The sequence below is a fragment of the Ursus arctos genome, unplaced genomic scaffold, assembly GCF_023065955.2.
Source record: "Ursus arctos isolate Adak ecotype North America unplaced genomic scaffold, UrsArc2.0 scaffold_9, whole genome shotgun sequence".
Classification (NCBI taxonomy): domain Eukaryota; kingdom Metazoa; phylum Chordata; class Mammalia; order Carnivora; family Ursidae; genus Ursus; species Ursus arctos.
Genome location: NW_026623111.1, coordinates 60,154,893 through 60,180,063, shown reverse-complemented (window position 1 = coordinate 60,180,063; position 25,171 = coordinate 60,154,893). Strand labels below are relative to the sequence as shown.

General features: G+C 36.5%; 1 protein-coding gene across 3 annotated transcripts in view; it reads right to left on the bottom strand.

The window, feature by feature from the left end:
* Positions 1–3,044: 3,044 nt before the first annotated feature.
* MRPL1 (mitochondrial ribosomal protein L1) overlaps positions 3,045–25,171 on the bottom strand; it is a 108,837-nt gene continuing 86,710 nt past the window's right edge. Inside the window, exons 9-11 of one of the 3 annotated variants that reach the window (XM_044388142.3) lie at positions 15,029–15,073; positions 12,686–12,729; positions 3,045–9,649 (exon numbers count right to left, since the gene is read on the bottom strand). In XM_044388142.3, coding sequence (XP_044244077.1) covers positions 12,695–12,729; positions 15,029–15,073 — 80 coding nt within the window. In that variant the 3' untranslated portion in view covers positions 3,045–9,649; positions 12,686–12,694. Of the gene's footprint in view, positions 9,650–11,357; positions 12,730–14,882; positions 15,074–25,171 lie in introns of those variants that run through there. The other 2 variants (XM_048211953.2, XM_026509904.4) reach the window with 2 other exon arrangements.

The window sequence follows — 25,171 nt, the reverse complement described above, 5'->3', positions numbered from 1 at the left end:
CACACACTCCGGCTGGCTCTGCAAAAATTGACAAACTGACTATATAATTTGTATGGAAACTTAAAAGATCCAAAATAAGTCCAGAAATAAACCCTCACACTTCTAGTCACTTGATCTGTAACAAGAGTACTAAGACCATTAGCATGGGAAAAGTAGTAGTTTTTGTAATACATGGTGGTGCAACAACCAAATACTCATACACAAAAGGAATGAGGTTGAACCCCCTACCTCACACTATATAAATATTTAACTAAAAATGGATCAAAGACCTAAATGTAAGAGTTACAATTATTAATGCAGTTAGAAGAAAACAAGGTGTTAATTTTCATGACCTTGGGAAAAGATAAGATACCAAAAACACAAAAATAACAAAAACAAGCAAATCAGACATCAAAAGTAAAAACGTTTGTGCTTCAAAGGACACCATCAAGAAAGTGAAAAAGCCAACTCAAACAATGGGAGAGAAATTTTGCAAAACACTGATCTAATAAGAAACTTGTATCTAGAATACATAAAGACACCCCACAAATCAATAAAGAAAACAAATAACCCAGTTTAAAAAATGAGCAAAAATTTGAATATACATGTCTCCAAAGAAGAAGAAATCTCCAATAAGCACATCTTTAAGTATCCAAGAAATGCAAATCAAAACCACAATGAGATACCAAATCACACCCACTAAAATGGCTCTATTATTTTAAAAACCCAGATAATAACAAGTGTTGGTAAGGATGTGGAGAAATTGGAATCCTCACACACCACCGGTAGTATTATAATATGATGCATCCATTTTGGAAAACAGCCTGATATAGCGACCAAACAAAGAGTAACCATTTGGTCCAGCAATTCCACTGGTAGGTAAATATCCAGGAGAAATTAAAACTGTGTCCATACCTATGAAATTCTTAACTATAGGAAACAAACTGAGGGTTGCTGGAGGGGAGGTAGGTCGGGAGATGGAGTAACTGGGTGATGGGCATTAAGGAGGGTACTTGATGTGATGAGACTGGGTGTGTTATATGCAAATGATAAATCACTAAATTCTACCTCTGAAACTAATAATACACTGTATGTTAATTAAATTGAATTAAAAAATATGTCCATATAAAAACCTGTATACAAATGTTTATAGTACCATTGTTCATAACAGCCAAACAATGGAAATAATCCAAATGTCCATTAATTGAAGAATGAATAAACAGTGATGTAGCCATACAATGGGACATTACTCAACAATAAAATAAAGTACTGATACATGCTATAGCATAGATTAACCTTAAAAACATTATGCTAAATGAAAAAGCCAGTCACAAAAGACCATGTATTATATGATTCCATTTATATGAAATATCCAGAATAGGCAAACTTTTTAAAGATAGAATGTTTAGTGGTTACCTAGGGCTGGAGAAAGTATGTTAGGAAAACAAAGAATGAATGGATAGGAAATTGCCTTTGGGGGTTACACATTTCTTTTCAAATTGATGTTGGCAATGGTTGTACAACTCTGAATATACTAAAAAAACCTGTACACTTAAATGGGTGCATTGTATGGTATGTCACTTATATCTTAATAAAGCTGCTATAAAATTTTCAATTAAATATGAACTGCATAAACAGAGAAAAATCAATTAATCTAAAGCTGCTTTTTAAAAAAGATCAATAAAATAATAAACTTCTAGCTTAGAAGAATCAAGAAAAAAAGAAAACACAAATTACCAGTATAGAAAAGAGGGGCATCACCATAAATACTATCAATATTAAAAAGATAATAAAGATATACTTTAAAGACATTTATTGCAACAAATTTGGTAATTTAGAAGAAACAGACAAAACCAAAACAGACACAAGAAAATATTTTTTAAAAAACCCTGAATAGCCCTGCATCATTTGAAGAAATGAAATTAGTCATTTAAAATGTTCCCACAAAAAATATCCTAGTTTCAGATGGATTCACTGGTTAACATTTATCCAATATTTGAGGAAGACATAATAGTTATCTTACTGAAAGTTTCGGAAAATAGGAGTACTTCCCAATTCATTTTGAATCCAGCATTACCCTGATGCTAAAAATAAAGCTATTACAAAAAAATAAAAAATAAATAAATTAATTAAAGACCAATATCTTTCCTGAACCTTGCTGGAAAAGTTTCTAATAAAATCTTATCAAATCTAAATTGCAACATATAAAAAAGATAATGCAGCATGACCAAGTAGGATTTATCTCAGAAGCAGAAAGTTGGTCTAACATTTGAAAACAACCAATGTAATTCATCATGTAAACTAAAAAAGAAAATCCATATGGTTTTCTATGTAAGTGTGGGAAAAGCGCTTGATAAAATTTAACACTTATCATGAACAACAATAACAAAAAATTCTCAGCAAACTGGAAATAGAAAAGAACTTCCTCAATCTTTCTCTTTCTGAGAGCCATTAAAGAAAATTTAAATCAACTGAGAGAGATACCAATCATGGATTATAAGACAAAACTCTTAACATACTGCTTCTCTCTAAATTAAACTGCAGATTCAATGAAATCTCAATCAAAATACAACAGCCCATTTTGTAGAAACTGGCAAGCTGATTCTAAAATTTATATAGGACTACGAATGGCCTAAAATAGCAAGAACAAATTTTTTAAAAAATAAAGTTGGAGTGCTTACATTATCTGCTTTTAAAGACTTACCATAAATTACAGTTATCAAGAGAGTGCAGTATTAGTACAAACAGGTCTGTGGAACAAAATGGAAAGTTCAAAAATATACTTATATATATATATATGATTGATTAATTTTGACCAAGGTGCCAAAGATGGGAGAACAGATGGTCTTTTCAACAAATGGTGCTAGAAAAATTAGATCTACATGGAAAAAATGCACTTCAATCATTTTATCAGGCAAAAAAATCTATTTGAAATAACTCAGAAACCTAAAAATGAAGTTTAAAACTTATAATCTTATAGATGAAATGTAATACAGCAAAATATAGAAGAAAATGTTTGCAACTTTGGGAAGGGAAAAGATATCTTAGGAAACAGAAAGCATTAACTAAACAAGACTTTAATAAAATAGATATGAAAATTGTAAAATTCCACTCTTTGAAAGACATAACTAAGAAAATGAAAAGTCAGTTCACAACTGGAAGAAAATATTTGCAACACATATATTACAAGGGACTTGAAACCAGATTATATAAAATACTCTTATAACTCAGTAAGACAACCCAATTTTTAAAGAGCAAAACATTTGAACAGACACCTTGTTCTAATTACAAAAGAAGATATGAGAACATCTAATTAGCACACGAAAAGAAGCTCAACATCATTAGTCACCAGAGAAATGCAAATTGAAATCACAATGATACCACTACACACCCACTAGAATAGCTAAAATTAAACAGATGAAAAACCCAACTAAGTGTATGAAGTAATTTCAACTTTTAAGGCGTTGCCAGTGGAAGTATAAAATGGTAAGGTCAGTTTGTAGACCTATTTGGTTGTTTCTTAAGAAAGTTGTCAGTTATCATATGACCTAGCAGTTCCATTATTTATCCAAGAGAAATGAAAGCAAATGTCCACAAAGAAAAAAAAAAAAAAAAAAAAAAAAGCTTGTACATGAATATTCACACAAGTTTTATTCATAATAGCCCCAAACTGGAAACAACACAAATACCCATCTGTTGAATGGATAAATAAACTTGGCATACCTACATGAGGGAATATATTTCAGCAATAAAAAAAGAACAATGTATTTGATATACACAGCAACACGGATGAATTTCAAAACATTATTCTAAGCAAAAGAAACCAAACATAAAATACATGCATCACATCATATGATCCATTTATATGAAAGTCTAGAGTAAGAAAAACTAGTGACAGAACGCAAATCTACTGTTGCTTGACGCTAAGGCAGGAATTAGTATAAAGTGCACTAAGTAAACCCTTTGAGGTGATGAAAATGTTCTGCATCTTAATTTTCATCACGGTCACATGAGTATAAACTTTTGTCATACTCAGTGAACTGTACAGTCAGTTCTACTATAATGCTTATTTTTGACAATGCAAATTTGTTCTAACACAGTACAAAAAAATTTAATATAACTTAAATTTTGATTTTATGTGTTATTTCATGTACTAAAAAACACCAGATGAACACAGAAAATTGTACCCAGCTGAAGTGAACATGTATATGGGACTCGCCAACATTTACGCTACTACTTTCATATATTTTACTTCCAGCTGTCATAAACCCCACCATACAGTTACTACATTTGCTTTTAAAAGGTAATTTTTTTAACGAAAAATGAAAAAAATCAGGGGCACCTGAGTGGCTCAGTCAGTTAAGTGTCTGCCTTCGGCTCAGGTCATGATCCGGAGTACCAGGACAGAGCTCCGCATTGGGCTCTCTGCTCAACAGGGAGTCTGCTTCTCCCTCTGCTCCTCACCCTGCTCGTGCTCTCTCTCTCTCTCTCAAATAAATCTTTTTAAAAAATGAAATCTTTCATATTTTCCCACATACTTACCATTTGTGGCATTTTTCATTTATTTGTATGGAACTAGGTTTGTATCTGGTATCATTTTTCTTCCTCCAGAACTTCTTTTATCATCTCTTGTAATTCGGGTTTGCTGGAAATAAACTCTTTGCTTTTGTCTGCCCAAAAATGTCTTTATGCTGCTCTCATTTTTAAAGGATATTTTCACTTGATATGGAATCCTAGATTAACTTTTTAAAAAAGCATATTAAAGTTATCATTCCATTCCTTGTTTTGGCTTGATTATTTCCGACAAGAAATCAGTAGTAATTCTTATTTTGGTACCCCTGTATTTAATGTTTTTTTTTTCTCTGCCTGCTTTTCAGAGCTTCACTTTGTCAGTCGTTCTCAACAATTTGAATATGATATGCCTTATAAGTTTTCCTTTCTATTATCCTGCATGGAATTTGTTGAGTTTCTTAGATTTAGGAATCAGGTTTCACCTTTTTTGAAAAAAAATTAATCCATTGTTCCTTCAACTCTTTCTTCTTGCTTCTCTCCCCTGCTCTTTTCAGGAATTCCAATGACATATACATTAGATCACTTGAAATATTTCTCAGGTCACTGAGAATGTGTTCTCTTCATTACTACTTTTTTTTTCCCTGTAGCTCAATTTGAATAGTTTCTATTGCAGTATATTCAAGTTCACTATTCTTTTCTTCTGCAGTGCCTAATCAGCTGATAATCCATAGGTGAATTTCCCACTCAGATACCGAATTTTATAGCTCTAAATTCCCTTTGCTTCTGTTTAATATCTTCCACTTCTCTCCTTACTATGTTCATGTTTCCCATTACGTACTTGAACATATGTGTAACAGTTAAAGTTCAGTGTTATCTGCTACTACATTAACCTCTGTCATTTCAAATCAGTTCCTATTGATTTTCTTCTTTGCATTTTCCTGCTTATTTGCTTGTCATATTTTTTATTGGATACCAGACACCATAAATCCTATGTTAAGATTTTAGATTTTGTTTTATTCATTTGAAGTGTTGAATTTGGCAGGCAGTTACTTGCTAATCAGCCTGATCCTTTTTAAGTTGTTTTTAAACTTTGCTAGTATTAGTCTAGAGTAGCCTTTACTTACAGTCCTTTTGATCCATTCTAAGGCATGACTCTGAGGCACCTACTGAGCACCCAAGATTTCAATAAAGTCTTGCCACTCTTGGTGGCGAAAATTCAAATGTCTCTCCCCCATGTGTAAGCTCTGGGAATTGTCCAATTTACAGTTCCCCAGTAACAGCTTTTTGTCTGACCTTATGGCATTTCATTCTATGCATGTGCTCTTTAGCAAACAGCAAAAGCCCTTTGACACCCCTGCAGATTCCTAGAGCTTCTCTACAGAGCACCTATATCTCTGGGTGCTGTGTCCCACAAACTGAAGCTGCCAAAGACCTCCCATAATCTGATTTCAGTGTCTTCTACACAGAAACTGCCATGCTTTCCTTGGTTTCCCCCCTTCTGTACCCGATCTGGAAAGTGACTCTAGGCAAAACTTAATTTGACCTATGAAGCTGTAGCAAACCTCTCAGAATTTTTACTAGTCCAAATGGAAAAAATTTTTTTGATTAAATATTAAATAGAAAGACAAAAGAAAATTTAAAAATGAAACAATACTAAACTAAAAGCCAGCCAGCTCCTCAATCACTATGATTAAGTAATAGATTTAAATTACAGCTTTCTAAGAATGAGACTCATTTCTTTTAGCCTAATATAGGGCTGACAAATATGGCAGCACTTGAGAAAATTTTAAGACTCGGCAAATTACCTCGTACCTTGAGATACAGGATGAAAAAGGTGTCTTAATGTTCTACCACACTTCTAATCAACAGTGTGACTGTGTAGAGCACTGGATTGAGAAAAAAAAAATCTGAGACCATGTAGAAGTCAGTGGGAATGAATTCTGTGATTCACACCATCTGTTACAATTTGCCTGGTTGGAGATGGGGGATGATAGAATGTAAGCCATGAATTTGCAGTCCTAATTCTAGGTTGAATAGTAATATTTGAAATTGCATAATGTACCAGAAACAACACTTTTAAAATTTTAAAGGCCTAATTTTATTGAATATTGGGATTCAGATTTAAAGGGGGGCAATGTTCAAACCCAGGTTCTAGAGTCTGAGAACCCTTCATTACATAGGATAATCCAAACAAAATTAATTCCTTCCCATGAAGCCAGTAAATTGTTGGAATCATAAAATCATTATTTCCAGCACCTTTTAATCTTTTAAGAAAAAATTATTTTATAAATCCCAGCAAACTCTAGATCACCAAATTACAACTTTAATCTGTGGAGAGTGATATCCTAAATTGTTTCCTCTACTAAAGGAATTTAAAAATTCTTCAAATATTACTAGACAATGTCCATTCAGCAAAATGGTCGAAATGAAAAAGATAAACCAATTATTGGCAAGGACATGGAGGAGGTACAACTCTTACATGTTGTTCAGAGTGTATATTGTCACAACTACTTTGAAAAACTGTTGAGCATTATCGACTATAAAGCTGCTTTGTAGTCCATGAGCTGCTTCCTATCCTTTCCCAATACCAGTTGTTTGACTTTTCCTTAGATTCTGTGAATCATCCCAAATCCTTATGATACATTCCTTCTCCGGTTAAGTCAGTCAGTCAGTCAATTTCCATTGATGGTAATGGATATAGTTGGACGTAAATACACTCAATAAGAAGGTCACCACTACTTTTTAAGAGTCCATAGCATTGAAATTTTGTTTAGCTTTGTGCCATACCTAACTTATGATCAAGTAAATGCACTTCTTAGGTATATATCCAACAGAAATGCATATATATGTTCACGAAAAGAAATGGACAAGGCTATTAATAAGCATTATTCGTAACCCTAAAACTTCACTAGAATGTACAAGAATGTTCATATCAGCACTATTTGTAATACCCCGAACGGTAAACAATCCACATATGCATCACAGTAGAATGGAAAAACTGTGATACATTCACACAATGGAATATTCTACAGCAATTAGCACGTGAGCAAAATTACAACTACACACAATATGATGAAGTTCATAAACATACTGTTGAATGAACACAGACCTCCCCCCAAAATACTCATAATTATTATTCCATTTACATAGTTTAAAAATTGATAAAACAAATACATGGTCTTAGAAGTCATAATATTGGTCACCTTGAATAGTAGCTTCCATGGAAGGAATGAAGGGATTTCTGGGGTGCTGGTATTATCTATTTCTTGATCTATGTGCCAGGTACATACTCGCTTTGGGAAAATTCATCAAGGTGTTCCTATTTCTGAATTTAGGTTTTAAGTCAATAAAACTTGCCTTAAAAATACTGGGCAATAACAACAATGTACAGGTATATAGCAGAGTTGGAATTTGAATCCTTATAGTTCGACTCCAGGGTCTGTGCTCTTAATCACTGTATTATTTTAGCAACCTACCTTAGAGAAGTATTTGCTCATACTCACAAAGACACACATGACAATGATGTTCATCAATATGACATATTGGAAAACAACCTAAATGTCTATCAATAGGAACTGGTAACATACATCTTTATTCCACGACTACTATATTTTTGAAAAGTTTTTATGTTGCTCCAGAGATTGTTGAGTCAAAAGTTAATTGTAAAACATTAAATATAGTATAATATGATCGATTTTTATCCATATGTCAACAGGCAGTTAACTGTCTAGATGTGAGAAGAGAATTTGCATAAGTATAGAAGATTCACATGGAGCCACCAGAGAGGTTGGGTGGGGGATTCACAGTTTTGGTCTGATTGAATATTTTTACCATGGGAATCTGTTCATGTGTTTATATTTATGTTTAACACAATGAAACTGACATTTCTCCCCTCCAAAAAAATAAATGGGCAACATTTTTTTCTGCATTCAAAAAATATTTGCTATGTGTGTAAAAATACTTTGACTAACAAATACTGAGCTCATAGAGATAATAGTTATTGATTTCACAGAAATCACAGGAGACATTTAATAAAAATTCAAGGAATGAATCTGCCTTAGAGATTTGTGGACCCTCTGATCTGTGCTCATAATTCTTCCTAAATATCCATCCAGTCTGTAGTGACTTAATGTAGTGGGCATCTATTTGGTTTTCCTGCCCAGCACGCAGTAGCTGCTTCTTTTGGTAAAAACACTTTGATGTTCTTCTGGGGAATTTCTTTCACCCTACTGCATGCACTTTAGGTGAGATGATCAATTCTGTCTTCTCCTGACCAAGGAGTGGGCATGTAAACTAAACTAGGCCAAGTAGACGCTCTGCCTTGAGAACTTAAATCTTGAGTGGAATGACAGAAGGTCAGAAAACAGAGCTGATTTAGTAGCTCTCTGAGGAAACTGTCCATTGGTTCCTGCCACTTAGATTCCATAAGCTGCTTCCTATCCTTTCCCAATACCAGTTGTTTGACTTTTTCTTAGATTCTGTGAATCATCCCAAATCCTTATGACACATTCCTTCTCTGGTTAAGTCAGTCAATTTCCATTGATGGTAATGGACACAGCTGGATGTAAACACACTCAATAGAGTCCACAGCATTGAAATTTTGTTTAACTTTGTGCCAGAATTTGCTTCTTTTTAAAATCTGCATTAGTTCTAGCTCTACCTGTAGAGCTTCATAGTATCCAAGCTCCAGCTTGCAATCGTATTTAAAAACTACTATCATTTATACCTAAATACTTTCTCAGCAAAAAACTCATTTTCTCAATTAAAATATGTATGACTACTAAACACTCACTAGAAATAGCTTTAATAAAAAAAGACAGACAGTTCCAAATGTTGACAAGAATGTGGAGAAACTGGAAACTTCTTACCCTGCTAGAGGGGAATGTAAAATAGGGATAGCCGCTTTGGAAAGCAGTTTACATATTTATACAATTTACTTAATGTTGTTAAATGGGCTTTACAAATAATCACCTATTGTAATGTCATCCATGTCATGATACCCATAAAATCATGGTCTTTATATGTTACATTTTTCTATGATACAGTAACGGTATACTTTACTATTAATTTAAAATGTGGTTCACTTACCATTAAAATTCATTTTTTGTGCCACTAAATGGTATATACTTATTGCCCTTTGGGAAATGCTGGATTTTTTCTATTTAAAAAAAAATGTATAAATTAGTTTTCATTAAAGTCATTATCAACTTAGGAAACAATAATATAAAATTTATGTAACGTATAATGAGATACAGAAAGTGTTAGACCTTTCATTCAGCAAATACTTAGTAATTGTTTTTGGTTGCCTTTTTCCAAAAGGAAGTGACTAAAGAGCTGGTGATGTGGGAAACTGCCAGAGCCAAGAAGTCTCCCTTCTACTCTGAACCCAATATGGCCACAGCCACTCTATTTCAGGGAAAAAGGTGACGTCCACATAGAGAAAAGGAAAAAAAAGGAAGTATAACAAGATGTTAAGTGATTATTTAAGGAATTATGGGTCATTGTTTTCTTTAAATTTTTCACTGTTGTTCTTACTCTCTCTACTTTGCCAAATTTAAGACGCTTCTATTTTTTAAAATAAAACAATATAGTAAAACTTTTTGTTCCTTTGGATACGTTCTGACGAAAATATTACTTCAACCTATTCCTTACAATAGTTACCTTTCTGATTTTATATTTTGATTCAAAAATAAAAATTAGGGGCGCCTGGGTGGCACAGCGGCTAAGCGCCTGCCTTCGGCTCAGGGCGTGATCCCGGCGTTCTGGGATCGAGCCCCACATCAGGCTCCTCCACTAGGAGCCTGCTTCTTCCTCTCCCACTCCCCCTGCTTGTGTTCCCTCTCTCGCTGGCTGTCTCTATCTCTGTCAAATAAATAAATAAATAAATAAATCTTAAAAAAAAAAAATAAACAAAAAAATAAAATAAAAATTAAAGTGAAGATATCAACTTCTTCCTTATTTTTGAAGTATTGATATTTATATACAACCTTTTATAGCTAATTATGTTACTATGCACTGAGTTCTCAGAGCAAGAGAAATAGATATCGCCCATTATTACATGAAAAATATATAGGTATCTGCCCAGTATTACATGAAAAATATAATAAAAACTAAATGCTCTCAATGGCCAGAGTAGAACACAAAAACAATGGGTTCTGAGACCCATTCTTGTTGTAATTATAGCTATAATTATAAAAAATCTTCTTGTAATTATTGCTTGATTATTCTTAAAACACTATAGTTAAGAGATATGACATATAGAATTTTTCAGAGAGCCATGTAGCCTAATGGATAAAGCGTCTGACTTCGGATATATGGGATTTGCTTTTAATTACTCTAGCAGGCATAAGGACAAAGTGGGGTCTGGTGGACAGATGAAAGGGATAGATGTAACTAGCAGAGCTGCATAATATTGATAATTGCTGAGGCTGGGTGATTAATAGGGTGTTATTTTTAAAAATTTACTGTATGTTTGAAAAATCCTATGGTAAAAGTTAAAACAGGAATAAAAGAATTCTAAATGCACTATTTACAATGACAACTAAAGCAAACTCCATGGTACGTCCAAAACAGAATAAAATGAACAAATAGAAAAGACCCATTAGAAAACAAAGCTCCAACTGGTCTATATAGTAATTTTGCTTCTTTATCTTTCTAGTCAAATGAAAAAACAAGTGTTTACCAATAAGCACAAGGCTATTTAAAAGTTGTATGATAGGTTATGATCGCCACCTACTGGACACTGTGATTAACTGCTTGCTACAGAAAAACGATCACTATTAAGCGCACCCATCTCCTGCCAAGCACCTGGTCCTTCACAAGATAATCCTAATAATACCATTAAGTTTATGTTCACATGTATATTAGTAATATTAATTAATAGTGTTTATTATATAACTTCTAACAACATGAAATGCCACCTGCAAAAAAATATAATATAAAATTTTGTCAGAAATTACAGTGATCATTTTATGATGTCCTTATTTTATGGAAGATTCCAGATTTTGAACTGCTTTCTCACAGAGAACCCAGAATTTAAATTATTTTCTCATAGAGATAGACCAGAAACCTATAAATTAGTCCTGGCTCTTAAATTTGGTGCATTATCTTTTTATTATCTCAGTTTTAAAAATCACTCAGAACTTTTAACTGCAAATTTTACTTTTCTTTATAACCTAGCTAATTGCATATACCAGTGATTCTCAATCGTGGTGCATTAGAATTACCTGCGGAATTTTTTATTTGTTTTTGTTTTTGGTAAGTCGGCTCCATGCCCAACATGGGGCTTGAACTCAGGACCCTGAAATTAAGAGTTGTGTGCTCTACTGACTGAGCCAGCCAGGTGCCCCTGGAATTTTTAAATAAACTGTTGCTGGTACCACAGCCAGAGATTTTTTTTTTTTTTAATCTAGCCAGGATTAAACGAGCCATTAGTAAATAACAGAGGTTCTCAAAATGTTGTCATGGAACAGCAATATCATCATATGGGAATTTGTGAGAAATGTTAATTTTCAAGGGCCACCCAAGACTGCTAAGCAGAGCCCAGAAATATATGATTGTGAGCCTACCAGGTGATTTGGATCCAGGCTAAAGTTTGAATATCACTGGTACTTAATACAAAATTATTAAGTTTTTAATCTCTTTAAATACAAGATTTAATTTTCTGTTCTCTAAGAAGAAAATATAATAATACAAAAGAGAAAGATATTTACATTAAGGATAATCTAGTACAGTTCTATTTCCAAAAATAAACCATATAAACACTCAACATTAGTTCTAGTTAGCCAATAGGAAAAATGCTTAATGGAAGGGTAAGGAATAATTTATCAACAGGCCAGTTAATAAAACCCTGGAATGTTCTTGCCCAGAGCAAGTTTTCCAACCATATATTTCCTTGTTCTGGTTTGGTCTGATCACAAAGGCACCTTTCTAAGACATAATTAAGACTTCTAGCCATATCATACCTTTTAACCCAGGAATGTCACTGCTAGGAATAGAGAAGAAAATAAATTATACTCAACGATCTTCTCCAAAGCTCTGTAAATAATAGAGGAGGGGGATCTGAAAGCAAGTTAAATGCCCAACAGTTAAGAAACGAATCCATAAATTACAGCATCAACAAGACGGAATATTGCTCAACCATTAAAATGATGCTTTCCAAATGAGATTTTAAATAATATGGAAAAATGCTTACTTTATAGCATCATGTGTGTGTATGTTCTCTCTCTTTCTGTCTCCCTGTCAATTGAAAAAGACAATGAAGAGCACCAAAATATTAATGCTGGTTATCTCTGAGTAATAGGATTATGAATAGATTAATTTTTTATATTTATTAATGTTTCTAAAACTTCCCATCATAAGAGTACACTTAATCTACTAATCAGAAGATCTACAAATATAATAATAAGAGCTTTTACTCTGAATTAGGATCTTCAAATAATGACTAATCAGTAAGCTTTCAAAAGAGTAACTGGGGAAAACAAGTATCTTTTTCCTCTCCCTATCCTACACTACTGTTTTCTCATACCACTCCTTCTAACCCTTTTATTTGTACTTTCTTCACATCAGCTCTGCCATAACCCTGTAACTAGAGATACGAAGACACTGAAGTATAATTATCCAATGTTTTTACAATTTTAAACTGTTTGGCTAAATGGTCTGATTTATCTTAGAATATGTAAAAAGGAGATCAATGCCCCAATGGTTAAGAGAACAGACATATCTAGGTTTGAGTCATACTTTAGGGGAGCCCACACAGGTTTCAATTTCCTTAACCTGTAAGTGGGAGTACCAATCCTCCCTCACTGAACTGCTATGAGGGTGAAATGAGAGGATGCGTGTAAAGCGTAAGATAGTAGTAGGCACTCATCAGGAGGTAACTGCTATTACTGTTTTGTAGTTAATGTTAAGATTGTTTCTGGTGGGTGCCTGGGTGGCTCAGTCGGTTAAGCATCTGCCTTCGGCTTGGGTCATGATCTCAGGGTCCTAGGATCGAGCTCTGTGTCAGGCTCCCTGCTCACCAGGGAGTCTGCTTGTCCCTCTGCCTGCATGTGCTCTCTTGCTCTCTCTCAAATAAATAAATTCTTCTTTTTAAGAAGTTCTTTTTGATAAACAGCCCTCAAATTTTAATCTTCCTGTGGGAAAAAATGAGGTACAGTGGTTTCCTGTGGGAAAAAATGAGGTACAGTGGTTGCTCACAATCATTTGGACTCCTCCAACCACTTCTATTTCAAAACCAATTTGGGAGCTGCCCAAATACTCTTTACAAAGTGGGTGTTACTAAAACCCACCAACAAATTTATCAACACTATTGTTTCATGAAGAAGCAGCATTTGAACATCTGCTAAAAAAAAAAAAAAAAAAAGCAGTCTCTGAGTAAAGGAAATCATTCCAAAGAAAGGGCAGTGGGCAACTGCGTGCCTAAATTATCCTTATGTTTTCCATTTTGTCACCTACCAGTACATACTTAGACCAACAACAGTTTGTAAACTGACATTTGATGAAAGACACTCAACTTCCTAGTCTGATTCTTCTCCATTAAATGAAGTTTTTCTATCTACATCATGGGATGTTCATTCAACAAACACTAACCAAGGTTAACCTATTACTTGCTATTAAGCAAAGGAATTCAAGCTCAAATGAGGTTAAGTATATGAAAACACGATACACTATATGTATATTGCAAAGCACCATTAAGTTATATAGTATGGTTATTATAAAAAACCACAAATATTATAAATTAATTCCTAAAATGAAAAAAGATTTCCCACCCACATGTTTTAATGTCTTAGTCATTTTCTATATTCATGTTATCACAAACGACATTTAGAATCTTTAGAATGAACACTTGCCACACATTTTTTTAGAAAATAATCATATTTGTGATATAGCTCATGACTCTGTCATTCTCTGTCTTATGAAAATTGAGAATATTACTTTTCCCTCAGATGGTATGGTTCTCAAGGGAAAGTTATTAAGCTAGAAATTGCTGCTATAATTACCAGCATGCAGAATCTGAATTCTAAGGAAGATAATTTTTAATAGGATTTAAAATATAGGTTCAGACAGAGAAAATTTTATTTTCTTATTTTTGAAAGTGTTGTTGTGGGGTGTCTGGGTGGCTCAATCAGTTAAGTGTCTGCCTTTGGCTGAGGTCATGATCCTGGAGTTCCAAGATCGAACCCCGCATCAGGTTCCCTGCTCAGTGGGGAGTCTGCTTCTCCCTCTGCCCCTCACCTGCTCGTGCTCTCTCTCTCTCAAATAAATAAATAAGACCTTTTAAAAAAAAAAGAGAGAGAGAAGAAAAAAAAATAAAGCGTTATTGTAGGATATTCCAAGTGTTAAAATTCACTGTCAAGTACGATGACTGAGAAATAACAACACACCAAATGTAGAAATTACAGTTTTATAATTTTCTCTGTTGCTTCTTAATAAACTGAAAATAATTTCATAATATAACATTTTTAGGCATCTTCTCTGTTACTTTCTTCAGTTTCTACTTCTTTAGGCAACAATGGCTGGATCTTTAGTAACAAACCTTCACTTGTTGAAGTACGAAGGAAAGCTCGTACCACGAAAGGTCCTGGAAACAAAGACAAGAATCAACTTTTATTTTATTCCATAAATATATGAGCAAATAGAAACATACAACAACAAATCTTATAAAACTCATGCTATATTTTCCCCTTGAAAAGTATTGATATTACTGAACTAATATTTTGAATCATAAGGAATATCATCTCATGTCTAGAGAAGACAAACCAACTGTACTCTAGTATATTAGAAATTTATCCTTAAAACTACATATTCTATAATAATTCATTTCTCTCTTCCAGAAGATGACCACCTAGAATTTATTTTACTGCAAAGCTGAAAGTGAAGGGAGCAGGTGGTAATATTTACATTTGATGGCAATATTCTAAATATTTATTTGAAATAGCACTGATGCTATGTCTGTGTTACCGAACATTTAGTAAAATTCCCTAAAAATTAAAAAGCTTTCATAAGAACAATTAAGGGACTTCATTTAAAATGGCAAAAAAAAAGATGGATAGTTCAAGATGGCAGCATAAGATCCCTAACTCACCTCCTCCCACAGACACAGCAAATCTACATACAAGGGCTGCACTGAGACGGGCAGGAAAGTCAGAGATGACACTCTCTGCAAAAACCCCACCCCAGGTAAGGTGACCGACAATCAGGAGGGATCTCAAAAATACAGAACTTTTCCCTGAGGACCAAGGGTTTTGTCTCCCACACCAGGCACCCCAACCACTGTGTCCTGTACCAGAGAGATGAGCTCCCAAAATATATGGCTTTGAAAACCAACAGAGTGCATCCAGGAGGACCACAGAACTGGAAAGAACAGAGAAATTACTCTTAAAGGGCTCACACACAAACTCACTCCACAATCCGGTTCAAAAGCAGTTTGAAAAGCCTCTAGACCATATGTGAAGGAAACCCCCTTATTAATCTTAAAGCAACAGCTGGAAAGCAGGAACCTGTTGAGACTCTCTTGGGGATAAAAGTGCAGGTGGATGCCATTTTTGCAATCTCATTCAACCTTTCTAATGCCAGTGCTGGAGCATGTTGGCAATCCCACTCTAACCTGCTAATGCCACTGGGCATGCTCTGCATCCCCATGCCACAGCCACAGCACAGCTGGTGGGCAAGAGCCCCATGTACTATTACCCTGCTGGGCTGCAGCCAAACCCCAACCAGCCAGGTGAGCAGCCCCACCCAAAAATGCAACCTGTTGCACAGCCAGCCAGGTGAGACCCCACCCCTGCTCCCTCATTCCTACTGTGCCACAGACAGACAAGTACCCCACACCCATCCCACCCCACCCCACCCCACACAGAGCTGGCAGGTGTGTGAAGCCCACACAGGGGATGCACCTTGAGTGCATGGCTCCCTCCTACTTCTAAGCCCAACGGAAAATCTTGTACACAGGGCCACTCCCTCAAGACTGGGAGAGGGAGCTATTTCAATACACAGAAATACACAGAATCAAGCCAAATTAGGAGACAGGAATTTGTTCCAAATGAAAGAACAAGGCAAAACCTGGGAAAAAGACCTTAATGAAATGGAGATAAGTAATCTACCTGATAAAGAGATCAAAGTACTAATGGTCATAAAGATGCTCACTCAGGAGAAGAATGAACAAACACAAGGAGAACTTCAACAAAGAGAAAAAAATATATGAAAGTACCAAACAAAAATCACAGAGCTGAAGAATAAAATTACTGAACTGACAACTACATGGGAGGGGTTCAACAGCAGACTGAATGAAGAACAGATCGGTAACCTGGAAGACACAGCAATGGACTTACCCAGACAGGGAAACAGAAAGAAAGAAGAGTTTTAAATAGTGAAAATAGCTTAAGGAAAACACAGGACAACATCGAGCAGAATAACATTCTCATTCTGGGGGTCCCAGAAGGAAAAGAAAGGGGCAGAAAGCTTACACAAAGAAATAATAACTGAAAACCCTAACTTGCGGGAGGAAATCAACATCCAGATCCAAAAGGGTCAGAAAGCTCCAAATAAGATGAAACCAAAGAGATTCACGCCAAGATATAATTAAAATGTCAAAAGTTAAATAGACAGTCTTAAAAGCAGCAGGAAAAAAACAACTTGATACATACAAAGGAAATCCCATAAAGCTTTCAGAAAATTTTTCAGAAGTAACTTTGAAGGCCAAAAGTGCTGGTGGGACATATTTTAAAGGAAAAAACATACAACCAAGAATACTCTACCAAGAAGGTTATCATTCAAAATAGAAGGAGAGAGAGAGTTTTTTAGACAAGTAAAATCTGAAGGAGTTCATGATCACTAAACCAACCTTACAAGAAATGTCAAAGAGACTTCTTAAAGCTGAAAGCAAATAGTACTAATGACAAGAAAACATACTAAAGTAAAAATCTCACTGGAAATACATTGTAAAGGTAGTAAATTTACTCACTTATAAAGCTAGCATAAAAGACAAAAGTAGTAAAACTAAAACTATAATAATTAGTTAAGGGTTACATAAAATGAAAAAGTGTAAAATGTGACATACAAACCATAAAATACAGAGGGTGGAATAAAAATGTCGAGTTCCGGAATGAGTTTCAATTAAGTTGCTACCAACTGAAAACAGACTGCCATAGAATGGCATGGTTCATTCACTATGTGAACCTCATGGTAACCACAAAGAGAAAAACTTATCACGAATATAAAAAGAAAATGAGAAAGGAATCTAAACATAACACTAAAGGAAATTATCAAACCAGAAGGAAAGAAAGAAAGAAACAGAGAGGAAGAAAAACACCCAGAAAACAATGAACAAAATGGCAATAAGTACACACCTATCAATAATTACTTCAAATGTAAATAGACTAAATCCTTCAATCAAAAAACAGAGAGTAGCTGAATGGATTTAAAAACAAAAACAAGGGACACCTGGGTGGCTGACCTGGTTAAGCATCTGCCTTTGGCTCAGGTCATGATCCCAGGGTTCTGGTATCGAGCCCCACATTGCGCTCCTTGCTCAGCAGGAAGCCAGCTTCTCCCTCTACCTGCCGCACCCCTGCTTATGCTCACACTCTCTCTCTGACAAATAAAATAAAATCTTTAAAAAAAAAAAAAAAAAAAGAAACACCACAAGATTCATCTATACCCTGCCTATAAGAGACTCAGCTCAGAAGTAAGGACTGAGGCGCACCTGGGTGGCTCAGTAAGTTAAGAGACTGCCTTCGGCTCAGGTCATGATCCCAGCATCCTGGGATCAAGCCCCAAATCGGGCTCCCTGCTCTGCAGAGAGCCTGCTTCTCTCTCTCCCTCTGCTGCTCCCCCTGCTTGTGTGCTCTCCCTATCAAATAAATACATAAAATCTAAAAAAAAAAAAAAAAAAAAAAAGTAAGGACTGAGAGTAAAGCGATGAAAAAAGATATTCCATGCAAATGGAAACAAACAAACAAAAAGCTGGTATAGCTAAATTTACCCAACAAAATAGATTTTAAAACAGACTATAACTGAAGACAAAGAAGGGCATTACATAATGATAAAAGGGTCATCCTGGCAAGAAGATATACCAGGTACAACATGGGAGCACCAAAATATATAAAGCAAATATTGGGGCACCTGGGTGGCACAGCGGTTAAGTGTCTGCCTTCGGCTCAGGGCGTGATCCCGGCATTACGGGATCGAGCCCCACATCAGGCTTCTCCACTAGGAGCCTGCTTCTTCCTCTCCCACTCCCCCTGCTTGTGTTCCCTCTCTTGCTGGCTGTCTCTATCTCTGTCAAATAAATAAATAAAATCTTTAAAAAAAAATAAAGCTAATATTAACAGACCTAGAGGAAGAGACTGACAGCAAGAGTAGGGGATTTTAACGCTCCACTTACATCAATGGAGAGATCATCTAAATAGATAATCTATAAGGACACACCCTTAAACAACACATGAGACCAGATGAACTTCACAGATTTATATAGAACATTCCACCCAAAACAGAACACACATTCTTGTCAAGTCACATGGAACATTCTCCAGGACAGATCATGGATTAGGCCACAAAACAGCTCTCAGTAAATTTAAGACTGAAACCCTATCAAGAATCTTTTCTGACCACAATGGTATGAAACTAGAAATCAATTACAAGAAGAAGACCGGAAAAACCACAAAAACATGGAGATTAAATAACATGCTACAACAATGGGACATCAAAGAAATAAAAGGAAAAATTTAAAAATACCTAGAGACATATGAAAACAGAAATACAACATACAAAAATCTAGGGGATGCATCAGAAGCAGTTGTAAGAGAGAAGCTCATGGCAACAGGCCTACATCAAAAACACAAGAAAAATCTCAATTTAACTTGAAACCTAAAGGAACTATAAAACGAAGAACAAATGAAACACAAAGTTAGTAGAAGGAATGAGATAATAAAGATCAGAGTGGAAATAAATGGAAAAAAAAGAAAGAAAGAAATGAAACAGACCTAAAAGGACAACAGAAAAGATGAATGAAACTAAGAGCTGGTTCTTTGAAAAGATAAACAAAATTGACAAACCATTAATTAGACTCAGCAAGAAAAAGAGAGGGCAGGCTCAAATAAATAAAATCAGAAATGAAAGAGAATTATAACTGATACCACAGAAATACAAAGGATCATAAGAGACTACTATGAACAATTATATGCCAACAAACTACACAAGCTAGCAAAAATTACCAAATATTGAGAAACAAACAAACATCCAAGACTGAATCAGGAAGAACAAAAAATCTCAACAGACTGATAATAGCAAAGAGACTGAATGAATCAGTAATTAAAAACTTCCCAACAAACAAAAATCTAAGACCAGATGGCTTGACTGGTAAATTCTAACAGACATTCAAGGAAGATTTAGTACCTAACCTTCTTAAACTCTCCCAAAAAAACTAAAGATGACAGAATGCTTCCAAACTCATTTTATGAGGTAAGTATTATTACCCTGATACCAAAATTAGACAACACTGCCACAAAAAAAAGAAAAAAATTACAGGTCAATAACCCTGATGAACACATATGCAAAAATTCTCAATAAAATATTAGCAAACCAAATTCAAATATACATTAAAAGAATCATACACCATGATCAAGTGGGATTTATTCCAGGGATGAAAGGATGGTTCAACATGTGCACATCAATCGATGTGATACAGATTAACAAAATGAAAAATAAAAATCATATGATCACCTCAACAGATGCAGAAAAAGCATCTGACAAAAGTCACATCCACTTACAATAAAAACGTTCAACAAAGCGGTTAAAGAGAGAATATACACACCTCAACATAATAAAGATCATATACAAACGCACAATCACTATCATACTAAATGATGAAAAGCTCAAAGCTTTTCCTCTAAGATCAGGAACAAGACAAGGATGCCCACTCTCCCTACTATTACTCAACATAGTACTGGAAGTCCTAGTCACAGCACTTAGTCCCAAAAAAAAAAAAAAAAAAGTCACCCAAATAGGAAAGAAGATCTAAAATTGTCCCTGTTTGCAGAAGACATGATACTATATATTTAAAAAACATGAAGACTACACCAAAAAACTGTTAGAACCAATAAACAAATTCAGTAAAGTGGCAGGGTATAAAATCAATATACAAAAATCAGTTGTTTCTATACACTAAAACAAATTATCAGAAAGAAAAATTAAGGGTAAAGGGAGGAGTTAAGATGGCGGAGGAGTAGGAGATACCGTTTTCAGCCGGTCCTCCGAGTCGAGCTGGATAGGTACCAGACCAGCCTAAACAACCACGGAACCAGCCTGAGACGCAGGAAGACGCATCTGGATCTCTACAAATGAACATCTCCAGCGCTGAGTATTGAGGTACGAAGCGGGGAGCCATGAAACCGTGCACAGATATCGGAAGATAAACGGAAGGGGGAGGGAGCCGCCGCGTTCTGGCGCCGGGAAGCGGCAGCCACTTGCACGGGGGAGCAGGCGGGCTCGAGGTCGGCACCCGCAAAACAGCAGACTGAGACCGTGAGCCGGGGGCGCGCGCCACCAGGCATCTCGCGGAACACCGGAATCCCGGTGCGCTCACTGGATCCAGACTGAGACCGGGAGCTTCCGGAGCGCGCGCCGGGCGGTTGGCGGCTGGCGGCTGGCGGCATTAGAAACACAAAGGACAGAGACGCCGGCCCTGGAAGTGAGGGCTGGGACACCGGGTGTGGGGCGCACATCCCGGGACGCTGCAGGGTTGAGCAGCACCAACAGAAACAGAGTTAAAGTGGCCAGAACATTAGTAACGGGCCGCAATCCCTCTGTTCTGTGACAGAGGCTGAAATTCGGCCGCTGCTGCTCTGACTCTCAGAAGAGGCACAGCAAACCGCCAGGGAAAGCCGCCAGAGAACAAAAGCCTGGAAATACCGGCTCAGGGAGTGCCTATCCCCATCCTCCCTCGCAGGGGACGCGGAGACTCTACCCAAACATGGCTGCCTGAGTATCGGCGCGGCAGGCCCCTCCCCCAGAACACAGGCTGAAAAATCAAGAAGCCCACAACCCGGGCGCCTGGGTGGCGCAGTCATTGAGCGCCTGCCTTCGGCTTAGGGCGTGATCCCGGCGTTCCGGAAAGGAGTCCCTCATCGGGCTCCTCCGCTGGGAGCCTGCTTCTTCCTCTCCCACTCCCCTGCTTCTGTTCCCTCTCTCGCTGGTTGGCTGCCACATAAATAAATAAATAATATCTTTAAAGAAGAAGCCCACATCCCTAAGATCCCTATAAAACAAGGGGCACGGCCTGGGACCCAGTCAAGAATTTGGGCTCTGGAAACCCCGCAACCTCTCTTCATCAGAATGACAAGAAGGAGAAGCCCCCCCCAGCAAAGAAAAGACAGTGAGTCTGTGGCCTCTGCCACAGAAATAATGGATATGGATGTAACCAAATTATCAGAAATGGAATTCAGAGTAACGATGGTCAAAATGATGAGTAGAATTGAAAAAACTATTAACGAAAAGGTTACTGAGAATATAGAATCCTTAAGGACAGAAATGAGAGCGAACCTGACAGAAATTAAAAATTCTATGAGCCAAATGCAGGCAAAACTAGAGGCTCTGACGGCCAGGGTCGCAGAAGCAGAGGAACGGGTTAGTGAATTGGAGGATGGGTTAATAGAGGAAAAAATGAAAATAGAAGATGGTCTTAAAAAAATCCACGCCCATGAATGTAGGTTACGGGAAATTACTGACTCAATGAAACGATCCAATGTTAGAATCATCGGCATCCCCGAGGGGGTGGAGAAAAACAGAGGTCTAGAAGAGATATTTGAACAAATTGTAGCTGAAAACTTCCCTAATCTAGCAAGGGAAACAAACATTCGTGTCCAAGAGGCAGAGAGGACCCCTCCCAAGCTCAACCATGACAAACCTACGCCACGTCACGTCATAGTGAAATTCGCAAATATTAGATGCAAGGATACAGTATTGAAAGCGGCCAGGGCAAAGAAATTTCTCACGTACCAAGGCAAAAGCATCAGAATTACGTCAGACCTGTCTACACAGACCTGGAATGAGAGAAAGGGTTGGGGGAGCATATTTAAAGCTCTTTCAGAGAAAAACATGCAGCCAAGGATCCTTTATCCAGCAAGGCTGTCATTCAGAATTGATGGAGAAATAAAGACATTTCAGAATCGCCAGTCACTAACCAATTTTGTAACTACGAAACCAGCCCTACAGGAGATATTACGGGGGGTTCTATAAAAGTCAAAAGGCCCCAAGAGTGATACAGAACAGAAAGTCACAGGCAATACAAACAAAGACTTTACTGGCAACATGGCAACATTAAAATCATATCTCTCAGTAATCAGTCTTAATGTAAATGGTTTGAACCATCCCATAAAACGCCACAGGGTTGCAGATTGGATAAAAAGAAATGACCCATCCATTTGCTGTCTACAAGAGACTCATTTCAAACCCAAAGATGCATTCAGACTGAGAGTAAGGGGATGGAGTACCATCTTTCACGCAAATGGACCTCAAAAGAAAGCTGGGGTAGCAATTCTCATATCAGATAAATTGGATTTTAAACTACAGACTATAGTTAGAGATGCAGAAGGGCACTATATTATTCTTAAGGGAAGTATTCAACAAGTGGATATGACAATTATAAATATATATGCCCCCAACAGGGGAGCAGCAAGATACACAAGCCAACTCTTAACCAGAATAAAGAGACATATAGATAAAAATACATTAATAGTAGGGGACCTCAACACTCCACTATCAGAAATAGACAGAACACCCTGGCAAAAACTAAGCAAAGAATCAAAGGCTTTGAATGTCATACTCGACGAGTTGGACCTCATAGATATATATAGAACACTACACCCCAGAACCAAAGAATACTCATTCTATTCTAATGCCCATGGAACATTCTCAAGAATAGACCATGTTCTGGGACACAAAACAGGTCTCAACCGATACCAAAAGATTGAAATGATCCCCTGCATATTCTCAGACCACAACGCTCTGAAATTGGAACTCAACCACAAGGAAAAATTTGGAAGAAACTCAAACACTTGGAGACTAAGAACCATCCTGCTCAGGAATGACTCGATAAACCAGGAAATCAAAAATCAAATTAAACAATTTATGGAGACCAATGAGAATGAAAATACAACAGTCCAAAACCTATGGGATACTGCAAAGGCAGTCCTAAGGGGGAAATACATAGCCATCCAAGCCTCACTCAAAAGAATAGAAAAATCTAAAATGCAGTTTTTATATTCTCACCTCAAGAAGCTGGAACAGCAACAGAGGGACAGGCCTAATCCACGCACGAGGAAGCAGTTGACCAAAATTAGAGCTGAAATCAATCAAGCAGAAACCAGAAGTACAGTAGAGCAGATCAACAGGACTAGAAGCTGGTTCTTTGAGAGAATCAATAAAATTGACAGACCACTGGCAAGACTTATCCAAAAGAAAAGAGAAAGGACCCAGATTATTAAAATTATGAATGAAAAAGGAGAGGTCACGACGAGCACCATTGAAATTGGAAGGATTATTAGAAATTTTTATCAACAGCTATATGCCAATAAACTAAGCAATCTGGAAGAGATGGAATCCTTCCTGGAAACCTATAAACTACCAAGATTGAAACCGGAAGAAATTGATTCCTTAAACAGGCCAATTAATTATGAAGAAATTGAGTCAGTGATAAACAACATTCCAAATAACAAAACTCCAGGCCCGGACGGTTTTCCTGGGGAATTCTACCAAACATTCAAAGAAGAAATAATACCTATTCTCCTAAAGCTATTTCAAAAAATAGAAACAGAAGGAAAGCTACCAAACTCATTCTATGAGGCCAATATTACCTTGATCCCCAAACCAGGCAAAGACCCCATCAAAAAGGAGAATTACAGACCGATTTCCCTAATGAATATGGACGCCAAAATCCTCAACAAGATACTTGCTAATAGAATCCAACAATACATTAAAAGGATTATCCATCACGATCAAGTGGGATTCATACCTGGGATGCAAGCGTGGTTCAATATTCGCAAATCAATCAGCGTGATACATCATATCAACAAGAAAAGACTCAGGAACCATATGATCCTCTCAATCGATGCCGAAAAAGCATTTGACAAAATACAGCATCCTTTCCTGATTAAAACCCTTCAGAGTGTAGGAATAGAAGGTACATTTCTCAATCTCATAAAAGCCATCTATGAAAAGCCTACTGCAAATATTATTCTCAATGGGGAAAAGCTGGAAGCCTTTCCCTTAAGATCAGGAACACGACAAGGATGCCCACTCTCGCCACTATTATTCAACATAGTACTAGAAGTCCTTGCAACAGCAATCAGACGACAAAAAGGGATCAAAGGTATTCAAATTGGCAAAGAAGAAGTCAAAATGTCTCTCTTCGCAGATGACATGATACTCTATATGGAAAACCCAAAAGAAGCCACTCCCAAACTATTAGAAGTTATAGAGCAATTCAGTAACGTGGCAGGATACAAAATAAATGCTCAGAAATCAGTTGCATTTCTATACACGAATAACGAGACCGAAGAAAGAGAAATTAGGGAATCCATCCCATTTACAATAGCACCAAAAACCATACGTTACCTTGGAATTAACTTAACCAGAGACGTAAAGGACCTATATTCTAGAAACTATAAATCACTCTTGAAAG